This window comes from Colletotrichum gloeosporioides (assembly GCF_011800055.1).
Source record: "Colletotrichum gloeosporioides strain Lc1 chromosome Unknown consensus_74, whole genome shotgun sequence".
NCBI classification, from domain to species: Eukaryota; Fungi; Ascomycota; class Sordariomycetes; order Glomerellales; family Glomerellaceae; genus Colletotrichum; species Colletotrichum gloeosporioides.
In genome coordinates, this window is record NW_025544719.1 from 122,368 (window position 1) to 144,526 (window position 22,159).

Genomic DNA, 22,159 nt, shown 5'->3' on the forward strand with positions numbered 1-22,159 from the left:
CAAGATAGAGACCAAAGCAACTGCAGTACGCGCGGCTAAGGAAAGGCACGAATTGGAAAAGAGTCGAATGGTTCAGTGGAGATACAAAATTCTAATTGACACTGATAGAGGCCACAAATTCATCCAAGTGTCCCGACTATACCTCACGGATTCTCGCCCCTCATCAAGGGCAGCTTGTCGCTGCTCCGAGTTATTTACAAGAATCAAGAATCATACCGATGCTCCCCACGCAAACGCCGCCGGCCTCTACATGAATCAAAGCTGGGCAAGAGTCTCTCCTAGCTTCTTCGTGCAGAAGGTGCTGAAGTACTCGTTTAGTGCGTCGACCGTGCCGCTGCCCTCCACCAACTTCGCAACCATGCCTACGTATCCGTCTGGGCGCACGACAACAACACCACCCTTTTCCTCGTCCAGCCCCATCTTGGCGTGGGCCGCTGCCTTGGCGTCCAAGTGATGGCGGTCCCATCTGTCGTCTGCGTAGACGTGTTCACGGTAACGTCCGATTACGTCCGGGACATCGCGTGAAATCTCGATACTGCTTCGGCTGGCTGCAAATATGGTACAAATGGTGAAGAAGTGACTGTGTGGGTTGTGCTTCTCGTGATGAGAGACGCTGTCAACGTCGTCTCTGAGGTATGCGGTATAAAACGACCGCTTGTTGTTCATGTGGCTGGCGAAGTCTTTCAGGGCAGCCTTCGTGACCGAAGGCTTGCCAGCAAATATGAAGATACGGAATGAACCGTTCAAAGGGACCTCTTGCTCCAGGTGCACAACATTGGCATCGACAACTCTTGTCACGTCGGCATTCATGAAGAGCCGTCCCGTGCGAAGCTTAGTACCTTCGCGGTGAATCAGAGGTGATTTCGCCGGGTGTGATTCGGACCAGTTCAGAGAGTTGGGCTTGTATGCTACACCATAGCCACTGGTAAATTCGCAAGACTCCTTGAAGGTCTGAATGAATTCGTTGTCTGAGCCGTCGGTAATAGCCTTGTCCGAAGCAGCCTCGACTTCGCTGGCAGCCGGCGGTCGTTTCGAGAACAGTGCTGCATACTTGTTGTCAAAGTTGAGCAGCGTCTCGGCGACGTCTCTGCGCTCGGTCTCGTAAGTCTTGAGAATATCCCGATGGGCGAAGCCAGCCTCTACGGCATGAATCTTCCAGGCCAGGTTCTGGGCGTCCAGAAAGGCTGTATTCATGCCCTGGCCAGCCTTAGGCTGCAGTAATTTGTCAGTAACTTCAGTCACGCAACCCAGACACTGTCCGACATACGCTGTGGGTGTGGCAAGCATCACCCCCTAGGAAAACTCGATGATCCAAGGTGTAACGGTCCGAGATGCCTTGGCCGATGGGGTAGACTGAATACCACTCAGTCCTCTCCCATTCGATGCTGTACGGCTGGAGGATTCGCTTCGCAGATTCCTGAACTTCTTCTTCTGTAGCTGTCTTTCTGGGATCGAAATCGGGATCCGTTGAGGACGCAATCTGGATATAGAGTCGCACCATGTTGTCTTCTCGAGGGATGACCATGATAGAACCATGCTTGCTGTGGATGGTGCATTTCATCTAACTTCGGTTAGCCAGCGTTCTATCGAACATGATGATGCCTAGAAGCGTGCCTTGATATCAGGAAAATCGGTCTTGACCACGCCGTCCATGACGCCCCATACGTGGGAGATGGGGTCCTTGTGCTTTATGCCAATCTGCAACTGGTTTCTGATGAATGAACGCGCGCCTTCGCCTCCAAACAGATACTTGGCGCGCACGGTTTCATGAGCAGTACCGTCGACGTGCTCCAAGTGGACTTCGACAGGATACTCTGGGTTCTCTGCCTCATTGGAGGTGAACCCCGTGATTGTCCATGGTCGCTGGATTTGGGTGCCGTTCTTGTTGAGGTCAGAGATGAAGACTCGCTCGATGTGGCCTTGATGCAACAGAGTTGTGAAGGGGTACCTGGCGTCGATGAAGCTCGGACAACTGGCCCAGGTGCCCGTTCTTGCGATTCCAGTGCCATTCTTTGGGGGATCCCAGAACGCAACTTCGTATACTCTGGCTGGCTTGTGGGCCATGATGGCTGATTTGAGACCCATGTTCCGGAGCAAATCCAAGGAACGAGGCTGAATGCCGTCCGCTCTTCCGGTCGGTGTCGGCTCAGCTCGATTGTCGATGTGCTTGATCTTGTAACCCCATCTGGCCAAGCAAGTCGACAGCATGAGTCCTACGGGCCCAGCCCCAACGATGACTTTCTCTGTCAGCAAATACGCTTAGAGAGATGGGAACAGTGTCGGCCTTACCGATATCGTAGAGCGTCGAGCCCGACTGGCGATCTGGTTGGGTTTCCATGGTGTGGAAGTAGTTGAGAGGCAGGATGGTGTTATTGCAGAGGTCTTATCAAGAGTTCACTGTGTCCTCAGATGCCTGTGGCACACACTTGGAGAAGCGATGTGAAAAAAGAGAAGAGGAACTTAGGGACGAACGCATGCACGCATGTATACACACATAGGAAGTCGTGGAGGCAAGATCGTAGGTTATATATGGCAGCCGGCCGATTGGCGCAGAACTTCCAAATCAATGGACGACTAGGGTAACTAAGGACCCGCGGGGAGATCTGGATCCAGTGAGACTCATCCGAAGGGGACCGAGATGCTAAAAGCTCGCCGGCATAGAGAATCGGTAAGCAGAACGGGGACGGCAAGACAGGCCGGGAACTCCAAATCCCCACATTGAGGCAACAGAAGTATCTCGTTGGGCAGGGCTCGCAATGTTAAAGGGCATGCCGTTCATTCGATCCGTGTAGGTATGGAGACTCTAGAGTCAGGAAAGGGCACGTCATGGGGGAAAGGGAGGGGCGCCTGGGTGGCGCATTTAGGGGATGACATTGAGTCTCGATGCTTTGGCTGAGTGCTTATCCCTGCCTGGGGCAGCGCAGCCCAGACAAAAGGGACTCGGGAAGTCGAGTCGGCAAGTCGGTGGTGGGGCCGTATGCTTTGGGAAGGTCCACGGGAGGTATTTTTGTCCGCCTCAGTTCTTTAACACTGAGAGGCCATGCCGTCCTCGAAGGCCGATGGGCGCAGCTTGATAATTAGGCCCCAGTAATCCATGTGTGTGGCCAAGTCATTTGGGGTTCCCGGAAGTTGGAGAAGCAGGCAAGTGCGGGGAAGGGGGCTGCACCCCAAAGTACCCGGAAACGCTGCGGCTGTGAAGGCGCCGAACCGAGCCTACCCTGCCTGGCCACGCTGGCACTGAGGATGGAAGGCAGATATGGTCGTAGCGAATCCGAATCTGTAATCCGTCCGCTGTCATTTGCACTGGCCGTAAGGGGGTCCACAGGCACGAGGTGGAACGGGAAAAAAAAAAAAAAAAACATTCCCGTACCATGTCCGGACGCGAGTGCCTTCCCTCTTTGCTTCCCGCTCAACGATGCCGACCGACTCTGTGTCTCCGGTGTCGCTTCCCTTACATCCGTAGGTGTGGGGGATATGGTCTGGGTGCCTGAACTTCAGTTCACTCTGCCTTACTCATCTCACGATGCCGCCATCCACGAACACTCACCAATGCGTTCCCCATTATCTTTCTACAAACCAACAGCCTTCCTAGTTCTTATTCAGGTCAACAGCCCTCCATTTGCGCACTTTTCTGGGCCCCTGATAACGTCTATGGTATCCTTACCCCGCCAGCGTCGCAAAACATTTTGCATTGGGCCGGTGCCAGGGCGCGCTAGCTTCTCATCCAGAGACGGGATCTACCTGGCACGATGCCCAGCCGAAAGACACGTACGTACGCCATCTCTTGAGCTACGGATGCAGCACCGTTGAGATGGCGCGCCGAAAATGTCAATTGAAACAAGACAACCGGCCGGTCATCGTGATCGGACCTTCGACTACTCGGGGGCGCCGGCTTTGAAGGCTAGGTCGGTTCGGTCACCGGGCTGGGCCTGGCCGGGTGAACCTCATCTCAGACCAAGAGGTTCTGTCAAGTGACTGAACCAACCGAAGAATTCCAGTGTCACCACCATCATAGTACTTGGAGCATCTTTTTTATCATAATCTTCTTAAAGAAGTCCTTCTTAATGTAATGTAGACTAGATTCGCCAAGTCAGAAAGACCCGTCTGGAAAGGCTCTCTTTCCCACACACGTGGACCTTCCTGGTTCAGTGGACTGCCTACCTTACCTAAGGTACCTATTTAAGGAGTACACCTAAGGTAGGTAAGGCAGGTATCTGACCAAGGCAGCGGAGTTCAGCTCTGCCAGGAAGGTAGACCGGCCAGGCAGGTAGGTATCGACGACTGGCCTCACCTTACCTAAGTACGGTGAGGCGCTCTTGCCCAAGGAGGTTACCATAAAGTGCCACGGCCCTTCCTGGTTCACGTACATATTCTGAGGCAGGTACTCCAGGCCATGTCGTGGACATCGGAGTCGCTCTACGCTGTTACCCAAAGTCACTCCTTACACCACATTTGCGGCCTTCTCCGAAACAAAGCACCCGCAGTTGTCTGCGCTGCTAAGGCTGGCATTGAGTCTTGAGGTTCTTTACCCGGGCAGTTTACCTAGGCCTCTTGCCTCGTCCTAGGCATTCTTCTTATTGCAGATTCTCCGAGCTTTCTAGGCCACTCGGAGATCTCGCCGGCCTCGGAAGATGCGAAATCGCCTCAGTCTCCAGACATGGGTCGATTCGACTCCGACAATGCCGCAGTCTGAGCCCGACGAGGATGACTGGCGGCACAGGTTGGAGGCCATGACAAGTGCCTTTACCCAAGATACCCTGTCTCGAAACGGATACGACGAGGAAAGTAAGCATTGGGCCACTGGTCTCTCTAGGTCCTCGCTCTTGTACGTTGCCGTATACTCATATCGTCCCAGAATGCCGCAATGTCCTTGTCAGATACTGCGCGCATATCCCTCGCAACTATCAGTATCGCGACGGTATTCAGCTTGTAATTCACCAGAATCCGAAGTCAACGCCGTTACAAATTATTAACAGACTCATGATCTGCAGGTTTTCCTAGTTCTGCGCGAGCACCTCGGAGACGAAAATCTGGATCTTGCAGGGGGGGTGTTGTACGAATTGATAGAAATCGATTGCCAGCATTCCGATGATCCAGGAGCCGAATTCCAGCGTTGGAAATACGACCATTTTAACCGACATGCGAGTGAACAGCTCAGGGTCAAGTGGTTCTCATGCTGACAATTCTCATGCAGTCCAATCTCGAGTTACCTCACATACCACACATGTCCACAATCACTACGTCCATACGTCCGACGCTTACTCTTGTAAAATGGCGCCAGAAACATTCAAGCCGCTATCCCATCAGACTTTCAGACCACTATTTCTCGGCTCGCGCCAGCTCAATTGAACCAAGCTGCATACGCAGTCGCAAGGCCTGGATGATTGATCATACCATGTACGTTTCAACTCGCGAGGGTGGTACATGTGCCTTTCGCAGTCCAAAGCCCAAAGAGCTGCACGAAATGCAATGGGATATGGGAACCGTCCAAGCTGGTCGTTTCATCAAAGAGGAGGAGGTCACACCAACCACCGCTTCATTTCCAATGTCAAATCACAGGAACAGCAATGACATAGTCGACGCCGATGCAAGTCAAGCCAAAGTCTCGAAGAACAGCAGAGCAGGCCTTCTATTGCAAACTTTCAGGAAGAACCACATTGCCCACACACCTAGTGGTACCGAAGCGCGGCTAGACAACAAACGCCGTAGCTGGCTTACCAACATATTTGGCCTTGATACCGTCCTATCAATTCGTGACTTTGTCGAGCCAAAGCAGGTGCCGCTTCCCGATGGCTGCATGACACCGCACGCCATCTTCGCCCGGAAGTTTTCCTTGGTAGCTGACGGGTTACCTTTGCCGTCGTCTCTATCCCGTGAGCTCATGCCAACGGCAGACATAAAGGCCAGGAAAGTGCTCGTGGAGGCTGCGGCAGAGGGTTTCATGGATCCATCTTAGGAGTTTAGGGGTCCGTTTACGCCTCAGCTTGGCTTTGATGGTGGGCTTGATTGTCGTTGGATCTTCATGGATTCCACACCTGCCAAAACCCGCACAAACGGCCGGTCGGTTTCCTGCAAAGCTCCGAGCCCCCATCATTATGTCGCTATCGAAACTCCTCTAACGGTCAGGACACCAAGGTCTCAACGAGGCCATGATTGGTTCGGGCTAGATACCCCCATACCTGGGCTCGTCTCACCAAATACAAGTCCTCCAGTTGTTAGCGCCATGGTTGATAGGCTTCCCAAAATTGCGCATAGCGATCCGGCCAGATGCGAAGGGAAGCACAGTTTTCCGTCAAGCAACAATTGGTTTGGACTAGATGGTGCCATGGACGATGGCATGGACGATGGGGATAGCTTGAAGACATCGAAGCCAGATCACGCGGGTCATCGGAGGATGGTGCGTAGGCAATGCGGGGCTGCCACTAATGTCGACGGATCCCAAGCGCCAACAAATTTTCGTTCGGCCTTCCATGCTATCTTGTCTCCTATACAAGGACCAAAGTGGCAGGACTCGGTCGGCTTCGCCAACGGCGAGGGAAAGCGTCGTGTTCCTGGTTGTCGATGGCTGGTGGCAGAGAATCCAAGGATACACCCTGTCGGCATCATCGAAGTCCAGACCCACAAACTACGGCATGCTCCATCGCTCGACCAACTTCGCTGCCCAACACGTTTGACAAAACCCGCCGACTCGAGCCTCTTTCAATCTCATAGTGCTCTCGATGATGTGAGATTCTCACGTCTCCCTACCGGAGTGATGCTTGGAAAAGCTCGAGAGCTGACGTTCACAAAGCAGCAGCCTGTCCTCCGTGACATTGGGCGATCGTCCCGGTCGAGCAGGATGGCTTCAAGCGACCAATCGGAGAAGATATCTCACTCTCGAACTTCTTCCCTTCGGAGCTTGTGGTCGCATCACACAGCTGCCAAGTCCGGTGAGTTGTGCTTCTTGTCGCTCCCGGCTGATCTGTACTTAGGTATGAGGAAGTGCTGATACCTGGGATATAGCACACCGCCAAACATCATTTTCCGAATTTTATACGTACGTGCCAAGCGATTGTTCACTATCAGGACGCGTTCCTGCCGGTTCTCAAAGAGCACACAGCACGCCAAGACCGCAAGCTCCTGTGAGCGACTGTCATACCCCTGCATCACATGGCATTCAGGTCTACTCTCCGTCCGATGACAGCCTAAAGGAGACTGAGGGTTCACCTCAAATTGGTGGTGCAAATTTACAGACAGACAGATTTCGCCGTAGGTCATAGAAGAGGTACATGCCTGCCTACTGTAGCTAAATATGCTTAGATGAGAAATCGCCTGAGATAGAAACTGGCTCAAGCTACAGTGACGAACAGTCATGCTGGGACGACGGTGCCGCCGGTCAGGAAGACGAGCCAATTTTGGAAGGTACGTAGAGACTGAAGGTTATTCTGAAAGCGACTTGCTCTTTCCTCAACTCCTGGACGGATTCGTGCTCATTCACCCAAGGCCTTGGTCTCCTGAAAGAAACGCTGGGGTCCGCAGAAAACACTGTGAGCAAGTATGTCGAACTAGAGACGGCATTTCCACAGCGAGGTACGTAAACAAAACGACATATTTACCAGCCCCGAAAAATCTGGTGTGAAAGAAAATCACGTCTGCAAAATCCCGTCCACCGTGCCCTTTTCGGCTCCAGAACCCGCTGCTAAAGCTATTTGGCCAGAACCATCATCTTTCCAAGAACGGATAGAAGCTTGGATTGCAGACCTTCGAAGCAGTCGATTCGAGGATCCCGAACTTGTAGGGCCATTTCCTGGGCCTTTCACCCCACAGGCGCTTTTCTCGCCTGCGCAGCTTGACAAACAGGGCGGTCCCCAATTTCGCGAAGACTCCTTTCGATCGCGGATCGAAAACCTCACCAACCAAAAAGAGCCTCGACCTCGGTCTAAGGCTTTTCTAACCAACACACTACACAAAAAAGACGCGAGTTCGACAACATCAACCACATCATCCACTAATATTCCCATCATGGCACACCATTCGGACAAACTGGAGAAGAAGGGCCGCACGATGGTTCCCTCTGCTATTCAGGGCACCTTCATTCCGGTATCACCGAGGAAGCGCGGATCTCCGTCGCCTATACGACGTAAACCAAACAAATCCGTCCAGATCAATCTGAATTTGACGGAGAACCAGGTCGAGAGATTGACAGACGTGTAAGTGTCGCAATGCGATATTATTCTCTCCACTGACACATCGCTAGATTTGCGAGCAAGAGCGAGTCGCCCTCTCGTCGCGCCAGGGCTGGTAACACTGCCAGAACCGGGTCACCCGAACGTAACAACTTCGCCAGCACCCATACCACGTCTCGAGCACATGCAGCACTTGACCAGGAGGAGCCACATGCGTATGCTAAGAGCGGCCAGGCGACCAATCAAATGGCACAGAAGGGTCATGACAGTGATTCCACGACTTTCTCGGAGCTGATGCCCCGATCACCTCACAAGACTCACAAGGCCAAGAGTTCTATGTCGTCAAACATTGCGGAGCGTCGTAGACAGAATACACTTACTCCAATTAACATTGAGGATCGCCGTCAGTACGCTACTCTACTCGGCCATGGTGACGATATGGTTGCTGCATCTTCCCTAACCCCAGACAACCCGTCTCCAGCAACTCCTGACGAGGAAGAATCTTCATCAATCTACTCGAGAGACGCTGAACAACCCAGTCCTCTGCGGATCCATAAGGATACCTCTCAACAAGTCGATAGCGTGTTGCAGTCATACAGCGGCTGGAAGAATTCGAACCCGCACACCACCGTCCCTACTGGTGCGCCTGATGTCGATAGTTGTGGAGTAGCTTCTCAGAGACAGACGCCCCCCAAGGGAAGACTTGAAGCCCTCAGACAGCCTGCAATGGATGCTGGCCAGCTATATTCTCCTCTGAGACCCTATTTTGCGTACAAAGACCTGCCTGTGCAGAAAATTGCCGGTAAGACCCTGATTGGAGAGCAAGGATGGCTCGAAAGACCAAACCAATCTTCAGATCACAAATCTCCGGACCGCAAGAAGAAGGATACCTCTCCCAAGAAGCCGGGTCTGCTCGACAGCCTCAAGAAGATTGCCAAAGAGATGGTGAGTGCGATGCCCTTTGCAAGTGTATGCATGTTGGCTAAGATGTGAATAGACTGAGAGCAAGCCCAGTCGCAAAGTCCGAGATGTAGAGAGAGAGGGGAAGGTCAAAAGAATCACAATTTCGTTGGATCCTCGCGAGCAGAGTCTTCTGTACTGCGAGCTCGAGTTTCATATCAGCAATGCCCTTCATACCTACATCACGAACGAGCTCAACCACGGCCGCCTGAATCCGGACAAGCTGAAGAAGATCGCAGATGGGTGGAACCAGAAGGGCCGTCCCAGAGTCGTCGGCTTTCGCTACGACCTCGAGACACAGCTTGATCTTGTTCATCTGCATATTGATGAATTCCGCTTCTTTGGGCGTCGCCAAGGCAATCTCTTGGAGATCGCAGGCCTTCTTCATGCGATGAAGGTCAACGCCCGAGCCCTCCGTGTTCGCACTTTCTGCCAGCCAGATTCCGTAATCGCGAAGCAGTTGGTTGACTCGCAGTCTCTATGCAATACAATCGGATGCTCCGAAGCCCAGCAAATTGCGATTGCGGAGATAGCCCAATTCTTCAAAGTCATCGTGGAGAGGGAGCAAGCTTATCGAGAGAAGCTAGCTCGTGACAATACACCCAAGACATTGCCCCACGGGCAAGGAGACAGAAAGTGGGAGCCTTCGAGAGATCTGGCCGAGGGGGTGGATCCACACGGTGGGCTTCATTTGATTCCTGATGGCTACGATGTCAATTCCGAGGCACTGCGGTACGACAACTAAATGTGCTTGGCGGAGCGCACTCTCAACCATAGGAGCCTCGTCATTATGGCAAGAACTGCACGAGTGCATTGAAGCGGGACGAGAAGAGAAAATCAGGCGATGATGGGCTGCGGGTTCCTCAGCAGATGGAAGGTGACATGGCTGAAGACGTGCCAGAATGGACGTTTCACCATATGGTTCCCCTCACAACATCGCGGCGGCAACACACTGCTACAAGCCGCTGAGGCTATGATAAATGAAGAAACGATGTATGTATAGTTCGGCGGAATCGAACGCACGACGGCGGGGCACACAGCTTTCTTGAAAGGTCACACCCGGTAAGAAGGAAGAAACACTGAAAGGGGGCTAGTGACGATATGCGATTTTCAGTAATTTGTAACAACATGAGAACCCAGCGAACTTCTCATTCCCAGAGCAGAAGAAAGTATCTTCATTATGCATTACGTCGTGAAAAGCAACGTCCCAAGAGATTGGCTAACGAAGACGAACCAAATCCTCTGCGGGTAAAGATCCCAAATTCTCAACCTCGCCGGACGCGGCCGTCATAACCGCGATAGTAGTCATCATCCCAGTCATCGTGGCGTTGGGCACGGGGACGTCCCCTACCATGATCCCGTTCGTGTTCTCTGCCCGTGTCGTAATGCGGAAGATCTCGGTCCCTTCCCCATCTCTTTTCCCAGGCTGATTGCTGTGCACGATCCCGTTCACGAGCAGATTCGAATCGCCTCTCAAGCGCGTTAGCTCCAAGCCCGCCGACAAGAGCACCGACAACCGTAGATATCACCCGCGCCTTCTCGGCGTCGTGTGGTGATCGCGGGTGATATGTTCCCTTCTCTATCTCTTTGCGGGTGCGATTGCGCAAAGCCGCATCCGAAACCTCCCGCGCAGCGAGACCACCAACGACGGCACCGAGAAGACCGACGCCGATCCCCGAGGAAGAGTTCGAGAACGTATGGTCGACAGCATGGCGCGCCTTGCCTAGCGGAGTTCGGGGACGGTGGCGAGAACGAGAGCGGGAGCGAGAGCGCGGACGACCTCTTGATACGGCGAAAGCTGCGGGGGGGACGGAACGTGGGCGGTATTGCGGTGGCTGCGGTAGTTGCAGAGCATTGGTATCGCGAGGTGAGAGTGGTGAGTCCAGTTCGTAGTATGAACGCGCGGCACCGTTGGCTACTTCGGGGGGGATGGCACCGGATACATAAGGACCGGTGTCAGGCGCTGGACCTTTGGAGTGAACCAAAGGATCCCCGCCCCCTCCGGAGTAGTATTCGGGCGAATGATCTCTGGATACCGGAGGTGGCTCGCCGCGACGATGGCTTGGGCTGCGGACAAAGTCCTCGCGGGCTTCTCCGTACTGCCTGGACATAAGTAGGCTGATATCGAGCAGAAGGGAGATGTCGGCGTGTCGTACGGAAGTGTTTGACTGCTTGGCGTCGGATTTTCTACAGGATCAGACGGTAAGTGATCTGCGTCAGACTGAATTGATCAACTTGAGTTTTTGGAAGAAGAAGAAGAAAGGGGTTGTCTGGATGAGCGGTGTAAGGGCAGCCGAGGCGTGATCTTTGTGAGAAAGGAGGTCCCTGCCTTCGTTACCAACCCAACCCGGGTTGAACTTACAAGGCCTGAGAGCGAGTCTCGGAGGGGAAACAATAAGTGAGGCTATCTTTGAGGCTCAGTTGGCTTTCTCTACACCAATGTCAGAGTTGAAAGAGTAAGCAGGCTAGGTAGCCCAAGCACTAGCGTCCACCATTCTCTCTCTCTCTTGCCCCCTCTCTGTTTTTCTTGTACACTAGCTCACAGCCAGCATCAGATCGGGCAAGTAAGACAGCAGGTGATCTGTAGATAGGTCAAAGAGTCTTAGTGGTTTTAGGAAGGGGGGTAGGCCACAAATGCAGGGTGAGGTCACCCCAAAAGGAATGGTATCTGGGCAGCCGTTAAAATACCCCAGCTAGAGCCTTAAGCGTCTTTGTCGCAGTATCGCACACTTTAGCCTATCTGCTTCCAGATATGAGATGTACAAGCAGGTAGAAAAGGAACTGGTGCACAGCGGCTGGATTGTAAGGACCGTAGGGCTGTGGCTTTTCCGGCAAAAGAAACGGGCGGGGTAGCAGTTCCCTGCTGTTCCCGGGAGATGCCAGTGTGTCGCTACGGCTCGGGGCTCCTCCAACCAAAGCTGTGAGGAATTATGATGTCACACGATGAGAATGGCTGAAGCAAGTGCGCAAGTGCAGGACACTCGGCGACCGTCGCAGCGAGCACGGAGTCGTCAGGCGGGATGAAGGTGGTCAAGGGATCGGAGTGGCCGTGCCTCGTGCCTCGTGCCGCATATCCATGTGAGCATCAGTATCAAAATCGGTGTCAATACCGGCATATTGTGACATGCTGTGTCGTGGCTGGAATACCGTCACGTTCTGAGTTGAGCCGCATCGACTCATCCGCCGTGCTCTCTTTTTTTTTTTTTTTTTATTGTTAGTTGCTTCTCACCCCAGTTTATTTGTTGAAAGGGCATGAAATTGACCAAAGATACGTGCAGAGGGCTGAAAGCTGAGGTTGGGCGGCGGGGCAAGTAGCAAGAGGAGGGCACACCGGAGAGAAACGGTCGGGAGGGCCGCGACTGCAGTGGAAATGCCGGACCCACCTACACACAAGGCCGCGTGGCCCTGTAACACGCTTTGCCATTGGCCAATGACTGCGCTATTGATGCCATGCAAGGGTGTACTAAATAGGTAATCACGCAAGTTGCGGCACGACATCAGTGGGCTTTCCGTGAGGCTGCGGTACGGTCACACCAGAGACTGCCTAAATTGTTTTTTGGTAGGCGTACTCATATTTTACTGAAGTTTGCATCGTCGTCGCTGTAGTTGAACATCGTCGTCGACGTCGTTGTTATGGTCGCCTTTACCTACCGTTGTCTCTAACCATCTTGGTCATGGTATTGCGTTAGTTATTGAAAGTATAAAGAAAACATAGCCGCGTAGACGCCAAGAAAACTGTGCAGACTCGTACACCAATTTCTTTTGCTGTATTACGGACCTCATCGAATGAACATCTGCGGACGGCTTACATCAGTCCGACCGGAACTCAGCGTTCGGGTCATCACCGGCTCCGACGCGCCCACCCGGCCCCACAGTGGGACAATAACACCAAATCCGGTCTTGACTTACTCTCATTCTCACCGCCGCCCCTTGTCAACTCATCCAGTGAGCACCAGCCGGCGTGGAAATGGCTAAATATCGGCTGCATATAGCTTCTCGGTACACATGATGCTGGATCCTCCCGCCACCTCTTCCCCAGGTCCGTGATGTTATTGGATGTCTTCGCTCTGGTATCGGCCCCGCAGCCCGTTGGTCCACCTCTCTGTGGCATGCCGGATTCGGGATGAGAGCTCTGGTCCCGTAGCCGCCGTTGTGGGCCATGCCCCGGCCATGCTGCTATCGGACGAATAAAAACTGTGCTTGCTGCAGTTCACACTACAGCTTCTCTCGTCTACTTTGCCCTCGTCATCATCTCTAATCTATTACATGATAAACCGCGCCAGTCGCCTGTTATGGACGAAAAGATAGCTCGCCCGCTTGACGTTATCATCGACGGTCATGAGAAGGTTTCAGCTTCAACAACCCCTGAGAGCCCTCTAGAAAGGTGGAACGGAACTCGTACCAATGCTTTCCGCTTCTGCGTGACGCTGTTGAGCTTCACGATCATGGGGATGAATGATGCGGCGATAGGGGTATGTCTCTGCCAAAACTCTCGTCCGCTGCATTATCACCAAGCTTAACGCCATTCAACACAGGCCTTAATCCCATATGTAAGTACGGGGGCATGCCGCAAGACCTCTTGTATGCAGCCTCACTGATCGGGTTACCCAGATAGAAACCTACTACAACGTCACGTACACTGTTGTGGCCTTGCTGTTTCTCTCGCCATTCGTTGGATATGTTATTGCCGCGCTTTCTAACAACCTGATTCACAACCACTTTGGCCAACGTAGTGTCGCCGTGCTAGGCCCCTTGAGTCGCATCGTTGGCTATATACCTTTGGCCTTACACCCGCCGTACCCTGTACTCCCCGTTGTTCTCTTATTCACCGGCCTAGGAAACGGGCTTGAGGATAGCGCTTGGAACGCCTGGGTTGGTAACATGCAAAATGCGAACGAACTCTTGGGCATTATTCATGGCGCTTACGGGGTTGGGGGAACTATAGGCCCGCTCATTGCCTCTGCTATGGTTACCAAAGGGCAGAAATTGCCATGGTACGCCTTTTACTACGTGATGATAGGAGTCACGGTCGTTGAGTTTGCCGTGGCACTGACGGCGTTTTGGGGGGCAACCGGCGATGTTCATCGACAAACTCATCAGCCATCCACGAGCGGCGGGAGAACGACAACCCGGTCAGTCCTGAAGAAACCAATCACTTGGCTTCTTTCTCTTTTCCTGCTTGGTTACGTTGGAGCTGAGGTAAGCCTAGGAGGTTGGATCGTCACGTTTATGCTTCGTGTAAGACAGGCGGAACCCTTCTTGGCTGGCGTTACTGTGGTCCTGTTCTGGTCAGACCTTGCCCCATTTTCTGTTGCTGCTATTCAAATTCCACTGACCGGTTTTCATCTAGGCTTGGACTCACGACCGGTCGGGTGATACTAGGTTTTATCACAGGAAGAATCGGAGAGAAACGTGCTATTGCCATCTACCTTGTACTCTCCGTGGCCCTGGAGTTACTCTACTGGTTGGTGCCTAGCTTTGTAGCTTCCATTATTTTTGTCACCTTCTTAGGCTTCTTTCTCGGGCCGCTGTTCCCCGCCGTCATTGTTGCCGCCACCAAACTCTTGTCCAACGACTACCACGTGAGCGCGATCGGGTTCGCGGCCGCTTTCGGCGGCGGCGGTGCAGCAATATTCCCGTTTGCCATCGGGGCCATTGCCCAAAGCAAGGGAGTTCAAGTACTCCAGCCCATCATTATGGCTATACTCGTCTTCATCCTCGCATTATGGCTCTGCCTTCCTGGAGGTTTCAGGCGTGGCGGGCTTGAGAGGGCGCGAGAGAACAACGAAGGACTTGGGAATGATGTGGTCGGATCTTTCCGCTGGATGACGCAGAAGATTCGCGGACCTCCGTGACAGGTTACCATGGTTTCTGCAATAAACATTCTTTGTGCTACACGTTCGTTGTTGATTGCAGTAGCTCATCTGCAAGGCGTCTTATGTAGAACTCCCGAGCATCTGCTGGCAGCTTGCTGAAGTTATTTGCGATGCGTGAAACATCCTGGCGCCCCTTTTCGTAGGCGGCCAAGTCGCGGTTGCCATAGACGTCTCTCCCTGAAGAGTATCCCTTCTCCAGATTGCGAAAGAATACGTTGACGGCCACGCTCATGTCCGAAGTTGGAGCGGCAGTGTGTAGCCAGAGGGGCGGCAAGAAGAGAATGTCGCCTGGCTCCACGACGGCCTCGTACGGCTGTACGCCGCGCAGTGAGCCCGCACCCAGTGCGGAAAAGACATCCATGCTGGAGCTTGACGCACCGGGGGAAAAGGAGAGGTAATTAACGTCCGAAGGCGGGAACAATATGAGACGTTTCGATCCTCTGACCTGTGCGTACACGTTGGCCATAACCTTTGTCAGAGAGTCAGCCTTATCTTGAGGGATCTTGCGTGCAAAAACCAAAGGAGATAAGAGCTTACATCATAGTGCAACCACATGTTCACCGGGCCAGAGATGCGCAACACGGAACTGAAAGTGTTGTCTTGAACATAGGCGAGTTGGGAGGGGAGTGTGAAGTCCTTTGCCAAGGACGGATAGTCGGTGGCCAATTGTGTAGGAAGATTTGATGGCTCATCCTTCGAAAGTGCTCTCAGGTAAAGCCGCTTCCCTTCTCCAATCTCTTTGATGAATTCGCCGAAATTCTTGGTAACGTAACGAAAGTTCTTGGCGTTGAAATCCATATTTTCGACCGTAGATTCGTGAACTGAGACCTAAGGAGCAGGATATTAGCGATGCCACGAGATCAAACGGCGGGGATGTGGATGACTCGGTGGACGAACCTTACGGTCTGCGCCGACGGTCTTGACGAGATATTCCTGTGACCATTCAGATACGCATGGGCCCAGATTCGCAGACTCAATGATGACCGGTTTCCCCGCATGCAAGATCGTATGGAACTGATCCTTGGACTCAACCTTGATACGAGGGAGACAATGGAGAGAAACCGGCGGCAAAATCTCTGTACTCGCTTCTGTCCCGTCCGCTGTGATTTCGACAGTCTCAGAGTACTCGACTGGCGCAATCTGGGAAGCTAGAAGTGGTAGCTCCCTCTGCCCGGAAACTAGTCGTTGAGTGGCGAAAGCGAAGTTGTAACTTCCTTGCGTCCAGCAGGTTCCCATCGAAAAGCAAGTGGCACCTCCGCCAACGACGGCGAACTCTCCGTCGGCGTGAGGAACAACCGAAGCTCCAATAAAGAAAGGACGAAGGCTGCCAGACTCGCCAAATCCATCAAGGCTCGCAACGATCTCTAGTCCGGCATTGGCCTCTTTGACGATAATCATGTCCAATGCCGCAGGCAACTGGACGTCCTTAATTACGCCACCAAACACAAAGAAGTATCCCCCAGAGTTGATGACTGTTGCGCCAAATCTAGACAACACGCTCGTCTGATTCCTCTGAACCAGTGCATCGACGATCTCAAAAGAGACAACAGGCTGTATTCGCGGGTCAGCTGATAATCAAGGGCATCGGAATGAGCTCTTACCTCGGAATCTGAAGTTTTCAATGTCCATCTGTACGTTCTCTGGTTTACGAGGCCGTCTTCAAGTAGTCCCCCGGCAATTATTCCCTCAGATACTCCCAGCATGCTGCTTGTACACGTGAAGGTTGCGCCGTACAGCGGACGTGGAGAGCCCTGTGTCTTACACCTTGTCCAGCCGTTGTTGGGATTGAAGAGTAGATAATCTGCAGAGGTCTGTGTGTGATTAGGCCGTCCGCCAGCAAGCAATGCCAATGATGAGGTCCCCAAACGAGTCACTGAATGGCGGAATAGGGGGGCCGGAAGGTCTTGTACCCGTTCCCAGGTATTGAATACTTTTCTGTAAAGCCAGCAATCTTTGAAGGCAGTTGACGGAGAAGCACGTCCACCAACGAGGAGTACACCGGCATTTCCTAGATCTGTGAGTGTGTGACAAACCCTCCCGGACGGGCCCTTCTGAGAAGAAGAAGCTGGCGGGCGATCAGCCGAGATTCGGTACAAGTCCACGGAGGTCAACCTTCCATTTGGCCCCTGACCTTGGATGTGTGAGACGACAACCTGACCATTGGGGTTCTCGACGAGCATGGCTGCGCCAAATCGGCGGTGTCCTCGATTAGCTTCATACTTGGACAAGTTCATGGGCGTTTGATAGGATGGAATGGTGGAATCCACGGGCTTTTGAAAGGTATGCCTGCCGTGTTCAGACCCAAAATTCGAGGCAAGGATGACAACATAGTGACTGGCGAAGAGAGCGAACTCCTCCCACTCATCAAAGGGCTCAACAACATCAAGAGCTCGCCTCTCTTCAGAAGTCATGAACAGGTCGTCGGCCCAAGCCTCCCAAAGCGTCCAACTCTCTGCCGCGGACCATCCCAATGTCTCAAAGCGGGCCTGTTGGCTAGCGACGCTTGGGTAGCGATGAACAGACTTGATTGGTGTATTCAACTTATTGAAATGCTTAAGCATCGTACGAGCGAACGGATGATCCGGTCCGTCCGGCAGAATCTGCTCCAGCAAGCAAAACTCGGCTGCATCAGTGATTAGCAACACGAAAGATGGGAGTGTTCAACAGTGCAGTACCATGCTGAAGGGAACCAGCCCAATTAATGACACCATCAGCACCCTCCGTGTCCATGTATGTAATAGACACTTCAGCCACAAAGAGAAATTCAGTTGCAGATAGGTCAAATAGCTTGGATAGAGCATTTTCCAGGGCGGAGAGTTGTCGAAGATCGCAGGCAATTTGGCAGTATTTCTGGCTTTGGAGGACGATGGGGGACTTGTCGTTGACCTCCCAAGTTCCAAGAAGAGCATGCATTTCGGGCGTATCGAGAACAACACGGCGCTTCTTCTGGATGAGGTCTGGATAGTCGACGTCGATGAATGTGACATCTCGGCAGGCGTCCGGGTAGCGCACCTCGCACTGCCACGGTAAGACATCACTGATGAGAGTTTTGTGAGCGCCACCAACATTCGGCATTGGACAAGTCTAGCAACGCAAATCCAGAAGGATCATCAACTTACCTTCCACAACCAAGGTTGACGACTACCTTCTTGCGATACGAAGGCCTCTGGAGAAAACGGCGGACGAGCGTGTCAATGACCTTCAGTCGGAGATGATAACCCCTATTGATAAGAGGAGCTCGTCGCTGGAACTTCTTGACGAAGAACCGAAAGTAATGAGGCTCGTCGGGGTAATAGAGGCGTTCCTGATGAAATGAGTGACTGATGAATAGAGAAGGGAGAAGATACTGGGTTAACTTACAACACTCCGTTTCGAAACTATGGAACTGCTGTTTGTCTGGCAAGTAGCAAACGAAAGACACGTTGATCAGCAAGGGACCGCACAACCGAGGTGAGCTGCAGGCCGGGATGGGACTCAATATTGACTCACTGCCATGATGAGGTCGTCCAGGGCCTGACCCCTGCGGGCATCTTGCACCGAAGGCGCCATGCTGAGTGGCAGTTGGCGGACTTTCTAGTAAGTGGTGAAGAATTGTTGTCGAGTCACAGTTCTGTGTCTTTGCTTTTCCGACACTGGTGTGCATTTTTTTTTTTTTTTTTTTCCCTTTCCCNTTTCCGACACTGGTGTTCATTTTTTTTTTTTTTTTTGTCCCTTTCCACCTCTCCCAAAACGACCCGCGGGAGAGCTCAGCTACGTTGTTTACGGGGTTTCCCCGTCTAGAGCCCTCATTTATTATTCTTCTTGGGCTCAGTGCGCCGTCTTGCAGTTCACGACAACGCCTCATTTGGGTCCCGATGAATAATTGAAAGGCTTCATGAATCTCAAGTTTGTGTATTGATGTGACCCAAGCAAAGCATTTGCCTCCAAATTATTCCAGCTCCTTGACCAGACTGCCCAAGGTTCTGTCGTCGTGTGGAGGGTTTGTGTGTGGCTTCTAGTGCCATCCTGGGACTATCTTATCGTCCACACCTTACCTCAGGTAGGTAGGTACCTTGCCTTACTTACCTAGGTACCTACGGTCAGGCACCTACCATTTACTTACGGGCAGCCCACCTAATAAATAGACCTAGGTACCTACCTTAGAACACTAGACTCACTCCTAACGGTCAGCTGGCCCAAGTACCCGAGCCAAACACAGCCACACACAAACGCACCCCATGTTCAGCGCAAGGTCAGGTAGGCACCTAAGGTAGGTACTACCATTCAGGCGCTGGGACCACCCGGCCGACGGATTACATAGCTTCCCCGCTGCCAGGGTTCCAGTCCACCTTGCCATTGGGGGCCACCCACCACCAGGTTCACGTTCAGTCACCTTACCTTACCTTACCTTACCTTGCCGGTACCGTCCAGACTCGATATCTCACCCTCCACGTCTATCGTCACTTTTCCTCTACCTTAAGGTAAAAGGTGCTCCGCTTCTTGGTGCTGCAGCAAAACCTCGGCTTGTCTCGACAATCACCAGCTCATCGAAGGCTTGACGGTTTGGCCTTGTCCGAACCTTGCCCCGACCGCCGACCACCGTCCACCGACCACCGTCCACCGACCAACACCAAAGCACTCCAGCCTCCTGGCGACTACCCATTTGCGCTGCTGCCTTCGACAGCAAATCCTACTACCTTCCTCAGTCTTCGGTCGAGATACTGCACTTCTATCATCGCCGTGACTGGCGAAATACAAAACTCTTCGGCTCCTCGAACCCTCGTCGTCGACTGAACATCATCTCCGTCTGGTCGTTTCCCACCGCCGGCGCTGTCCCGGCGATAGTGCATCTTCGTTGTCCGACGCATCACGGCGCATACATCCTGCCGAAGGCCCCGGCTTCGGTCGCACACCATGGCGAACGCTTCCCTCAACTTCATTACTTTCAACCAGGACCACAGCTGTCTTGCTGTCGGTAAGGGTTTTCCCGCCACCGCACCCGCGGACCCCATTTGGTCGATAAACATCTTTCACTGACTGGCTGCGTCGCCCACACAGGCACATCTAAAGGTTTCCGCATCTACCACACCGATCCCTTTTCAAAAATCTTCAGCAGCGATGACGGGAATATTGCCATTATCGAGATGCTGTTCTCGACCTCACTGGTTGCGCTGATCCTTTCTCCACGACATTTGATCATACAGAACACCAAGGTTGGTCGTTTTTCGTTACTCTTCTGCCAGAATACTGACTCTGAGAAAGAGGTCTTCAGTCATATGCGAGCTTACCTTTCCCTCCGCCGTTCTTGCCGTACGCCTGAATCGCAAACGTCTCGCAGTCGTGCTTGAGTCTGAAATCTATCTGTACGACATTTCCAACATGAGCCTACTCTATACAATTCCTACTTCGCCGAACCCAGGCGCCATCTGTGCCTTGTCACCATCCTCGGAAAATTGCTACATTGCATATCCGCTGCCAAAGCCCCGCGAGGATAACGGAGACAAGAGACCGGCTCATGCCCCACCCCTCTCGACCTACGTTGCTCCTACATCAGGAGAGGTCCTAGTATTCGATACAATTACCCTCAAAGCTGTTAACGTTATCGAGGCCCATCGATCACCTCTCTGTAGCATTTCGTTGAACAGCGAGGGCACACTGCTTGCCACTGCTAGTGAGACCGGCACCATCATCCGTGTGTTTTCTGTTCCCGGAGGACAGAAGCTGTACCAGTTCCGCCGGGGAACGTACCCATCGACAATCTACAGCATGTCTTTCAATCTCAGCTCGACGTTGCTCTGCGTTTCTTCGACGTCCGATACTGTTCATATATTTCGCCTCGGTGCTCCTCCCCCAGGAAACAACTCGGCTTCGGCTGCCGCAGAAACACCCGGGTCGCCAAGGCAGGATCGATGGTCTCGATCCAGGAGTTACGACAGCAGTAATGAATCACCTGCAGGCAGCGCAGCAGGCTCCCCTAGAAGCGACCTAGTTGAGCCGGTCGGACCTAGCAATGGGGGCGGTGGCAGCCAGCAGCAGATAAATCGGCGGCAAAGTGGCTCATTCAGCAGCATACTCCGACGCTCGTCACAGATAATGGGTCGTAGCGTGGCCGGTGTCGTTGGCTCTTACCTGCCTCAGACAGTGACGGAAATGTGGGAGCCCCTTCGCGACTTTGCCTACATTAAGATCCCGAAGTCTTCGAATTCGCCAACAGCATCGACTCGAGGCGGCGGGCTCACAGGCGGGTCACAGCTTCCCAACGGCCCGCTGAGGAGCGTTGTAGCCATGAGCAGTAGTAGCCCGCAGGTGATGGTTGTGACCAGCGACGGAGGCTTTTACGTTTACAATATCGATATGGAGCACGGCGGTGAGGGCTACCTGGTCAAGCAGTTCTCGTAAGTCTTCGTACCTATTGTTCCCGGGCGAGAGCTAACGAAGCATCACTTGTAGGGTTCTTGACGGCGACGACAAATTGGACTCGTCGGCCTACGGCACGTAGCCTTTTTTTTCGTAGTAGTTCCGCTGTGGGCGACGGGAGTTATCGGGGTCAGGTTTCCACGTGTGCGCTCTGCGCATTGTTGATATCAGAAGAAGACAGCTGCATTCGGAGGCGTTTGGCTACATACTTTCTTCCTAGGGGTGACTAGGAGGCTACAGCACCTTGCATTCTTGATCTAATACGAAGCGTACACTGCTTGCCGCTTGGCCAACACGAGGCCGCTAATTCAAAGAAAAAAAACATTTCTGCGTTTGCACATGGTTGGCCACATGAAAGACTCCGGAAGGGGTGCTGTTGTGAAATCACGATACCCGAAGATGAGCAACCTACGAGCATGATGTGGTCGGTATGCGGTAGAGCACAATAGCGCGAAAGCTTGTTCATGGTATATGTATTATCAGCAGTCGCATCTCTGCTCATCGGGAAGTATGGGTTCTCGATCAGCAGGCTTAGCTGAGTAAATCTTGGCATCATCACTCGTTGCCATCGACCGTGGCTGAACCCTTTTAAACACTCGTCTCGAACGATTGTGCAATAATAAGACTGAGAACACTGGAGATGGCCGAGAAAGTCATGCGCCCTCCGTCACCACAAGACCCCAACGATCGGTCGCCAAAAAAACAAGGTTAGAAAACGCGAAATCAACAACGCCGCCTATTTGGAACAACAGTGCCGCGTGA

General features: G+C 52.9%; 7 protein-coding genes across 7 annotated transcripts; 4 read left to right on the top strand and 3 right to left on the bottom strand.

Annotated features, from left to right (window-relative positions):
* Nucleotides 1–255: 255 nt before the first annotated feature.
* On the bottom strand, nucleotides 256–2,338 carry GCG54_00003398 (Phenol hydroxylase; the record flags this gene model as incomplete). Its single annotated transcript, XM_045403471.1, has 4 exons — nucleotides 256–1,212; nucleotides 1,268–1,561; nucleotides 1,645–2,237; nucleotides 2,290–2,338. 4 exons carry the CDS (start codon nucleotides 2,336–2,338, stop codon nucleotides 256–258), a joined length of 1,893 nt encoding a protein of 630 aa, XP_045259659.1.
* A 2,341-nt stretch (nucleotides 2,339–4,679) lies between these two features.
* On the top strand, nucleotides 4,680–5,956 carry GCG54_00003399 (uncharacterized protein; the record flags this gene model as incomplete). Its single annotated transcript, XM_045403472.1, has 4 exons — nucleotides 4,680–4,785; nucleotides 4,856–4,929; nucleotides 4,992–5,159; nucleotides 5,195–5,956. The coding sequence occupies 4 exons, from the start codon at nucleotides 4,680–4,682 to the stop codon at nucleotides 5,954–5,956; spliced, it is 1,110 nt and encodes a 369-aa protein (XP_045259660.1).
* Nucleotides 5,957–6,223: 267 nt separating this feature from the next.
* Nucleotides 6,224–9,870, top strand: GCG54_00003400 (uncharacterized protein; the record flags this gene model as incomplete). The annotated part of the gene is made up of 6 exons (XM_045403473.1): nucleotides 6,224–6,929; nucleotides 7,300–7,401; nucleotides 7,483–7,569; nucleotides 7,670–8,189; nucleotides 8,237–9,110; nucleotides 9,163–9,870. 6 exons carry the CDS (start codon nucleotides 6,224–6,226, stop codon nucleotides 9,868–9,870), a joined length of 2,997 nt encoding a protein of 998 aa, XP_045259661.1.
* Nucleotides 9,871–10,390: 520 nt separating this feature from the next.
* Nucleotides 10,391–11,236, bottom strand: GCG54_00003401 (uncharacterized protein; the record flags this gene model as incomplete). The annotated part of the gene is made up of 1 exon (XM_045403474.1): nucleotides 10,391–11,236. The coding sequence occupies one exon, from the start codon at nucleotides 11,234–11,236 to the stop codon at nucleotides 10,391–10,393; it is 846 nt and encodes a 281-aa protein (XP_045259662.1).
* A 2,112-nt stretch (nucleotides 11,237–13,348) lies between these two features.
* Nucleotides 13,349–14,980, top strand: GCG54_00003402 (uncharacterized protein; the record flags this gene model as incomplete). The annotated part of the gene is made up of 5 exons (XM_045403475.1): nucleotides 13,349–13,597; nucleotides 13,661–13,675; nucleotides 13,737–14,324; nucleotides 14,373–14,413; nucleotides 14,476–14,980. Coding segments are annotated over 5 exons (1,398 nt in total), but the record flags the coding sequence as incomplete, so codon positions are not given.
* Nucleotides 14,981–15,017: 37 nt separating this feature from the next.
* Nucleotides 15,018–18,644, bottom strand: GCG54_00003403 (tRNA wybutosine-synthesizing protein 4; the record flags this gene model as incomplete). The annotated part of the gene is made up of 10 exons (XM_045403476.1): nucleotides 15,018–15,470; nucleotides 15,539–15,829; nucleotides 15,899–16,552; nucleotides 16,603–16,812; nucleotides 17,035–17,624; nucleotides 17,677–18,038; nucleotides 18,121–18,305; nucleotides 18,362–18,397; nucleotides 18,491–18,574; nucleotides 18,633–18,644. 10 exons carry the CDS (start codon nucleotides 18,642–18,644, stop codon nucleotides 15,018–15,020), a joined length of 2,877 nt encoding a protein of 958 aa, XP_045259664.1.
* A 1,250-nt stretch (nucleotides 18,645–19,894) lies between these two features.
* Nucleotides 19,895–21,479, top strand: GCG54_00003404 (Autophagy-related protein 18; the record flags this gene model as incomplete). Its single annotated transcript, XM_045403477.1, has 4 exons — nucleotides 19,895–19,955; nucleotides 20,039–20,193; nucleotides 20,243–21,375; nucleotides 21,431–21,479. The coding sequence occupies 4 exons, from the start codon at nucleotides 19,895–19,897 to the stop codon at nucleotides 21,477–21,479; spliced, it is 1,398 nt and encodes a 465-aa protein (XP_045259665.1).
* Between the last annotated feature and the right edge of the window lie 680 nt (nucleotides 21,480–22,159).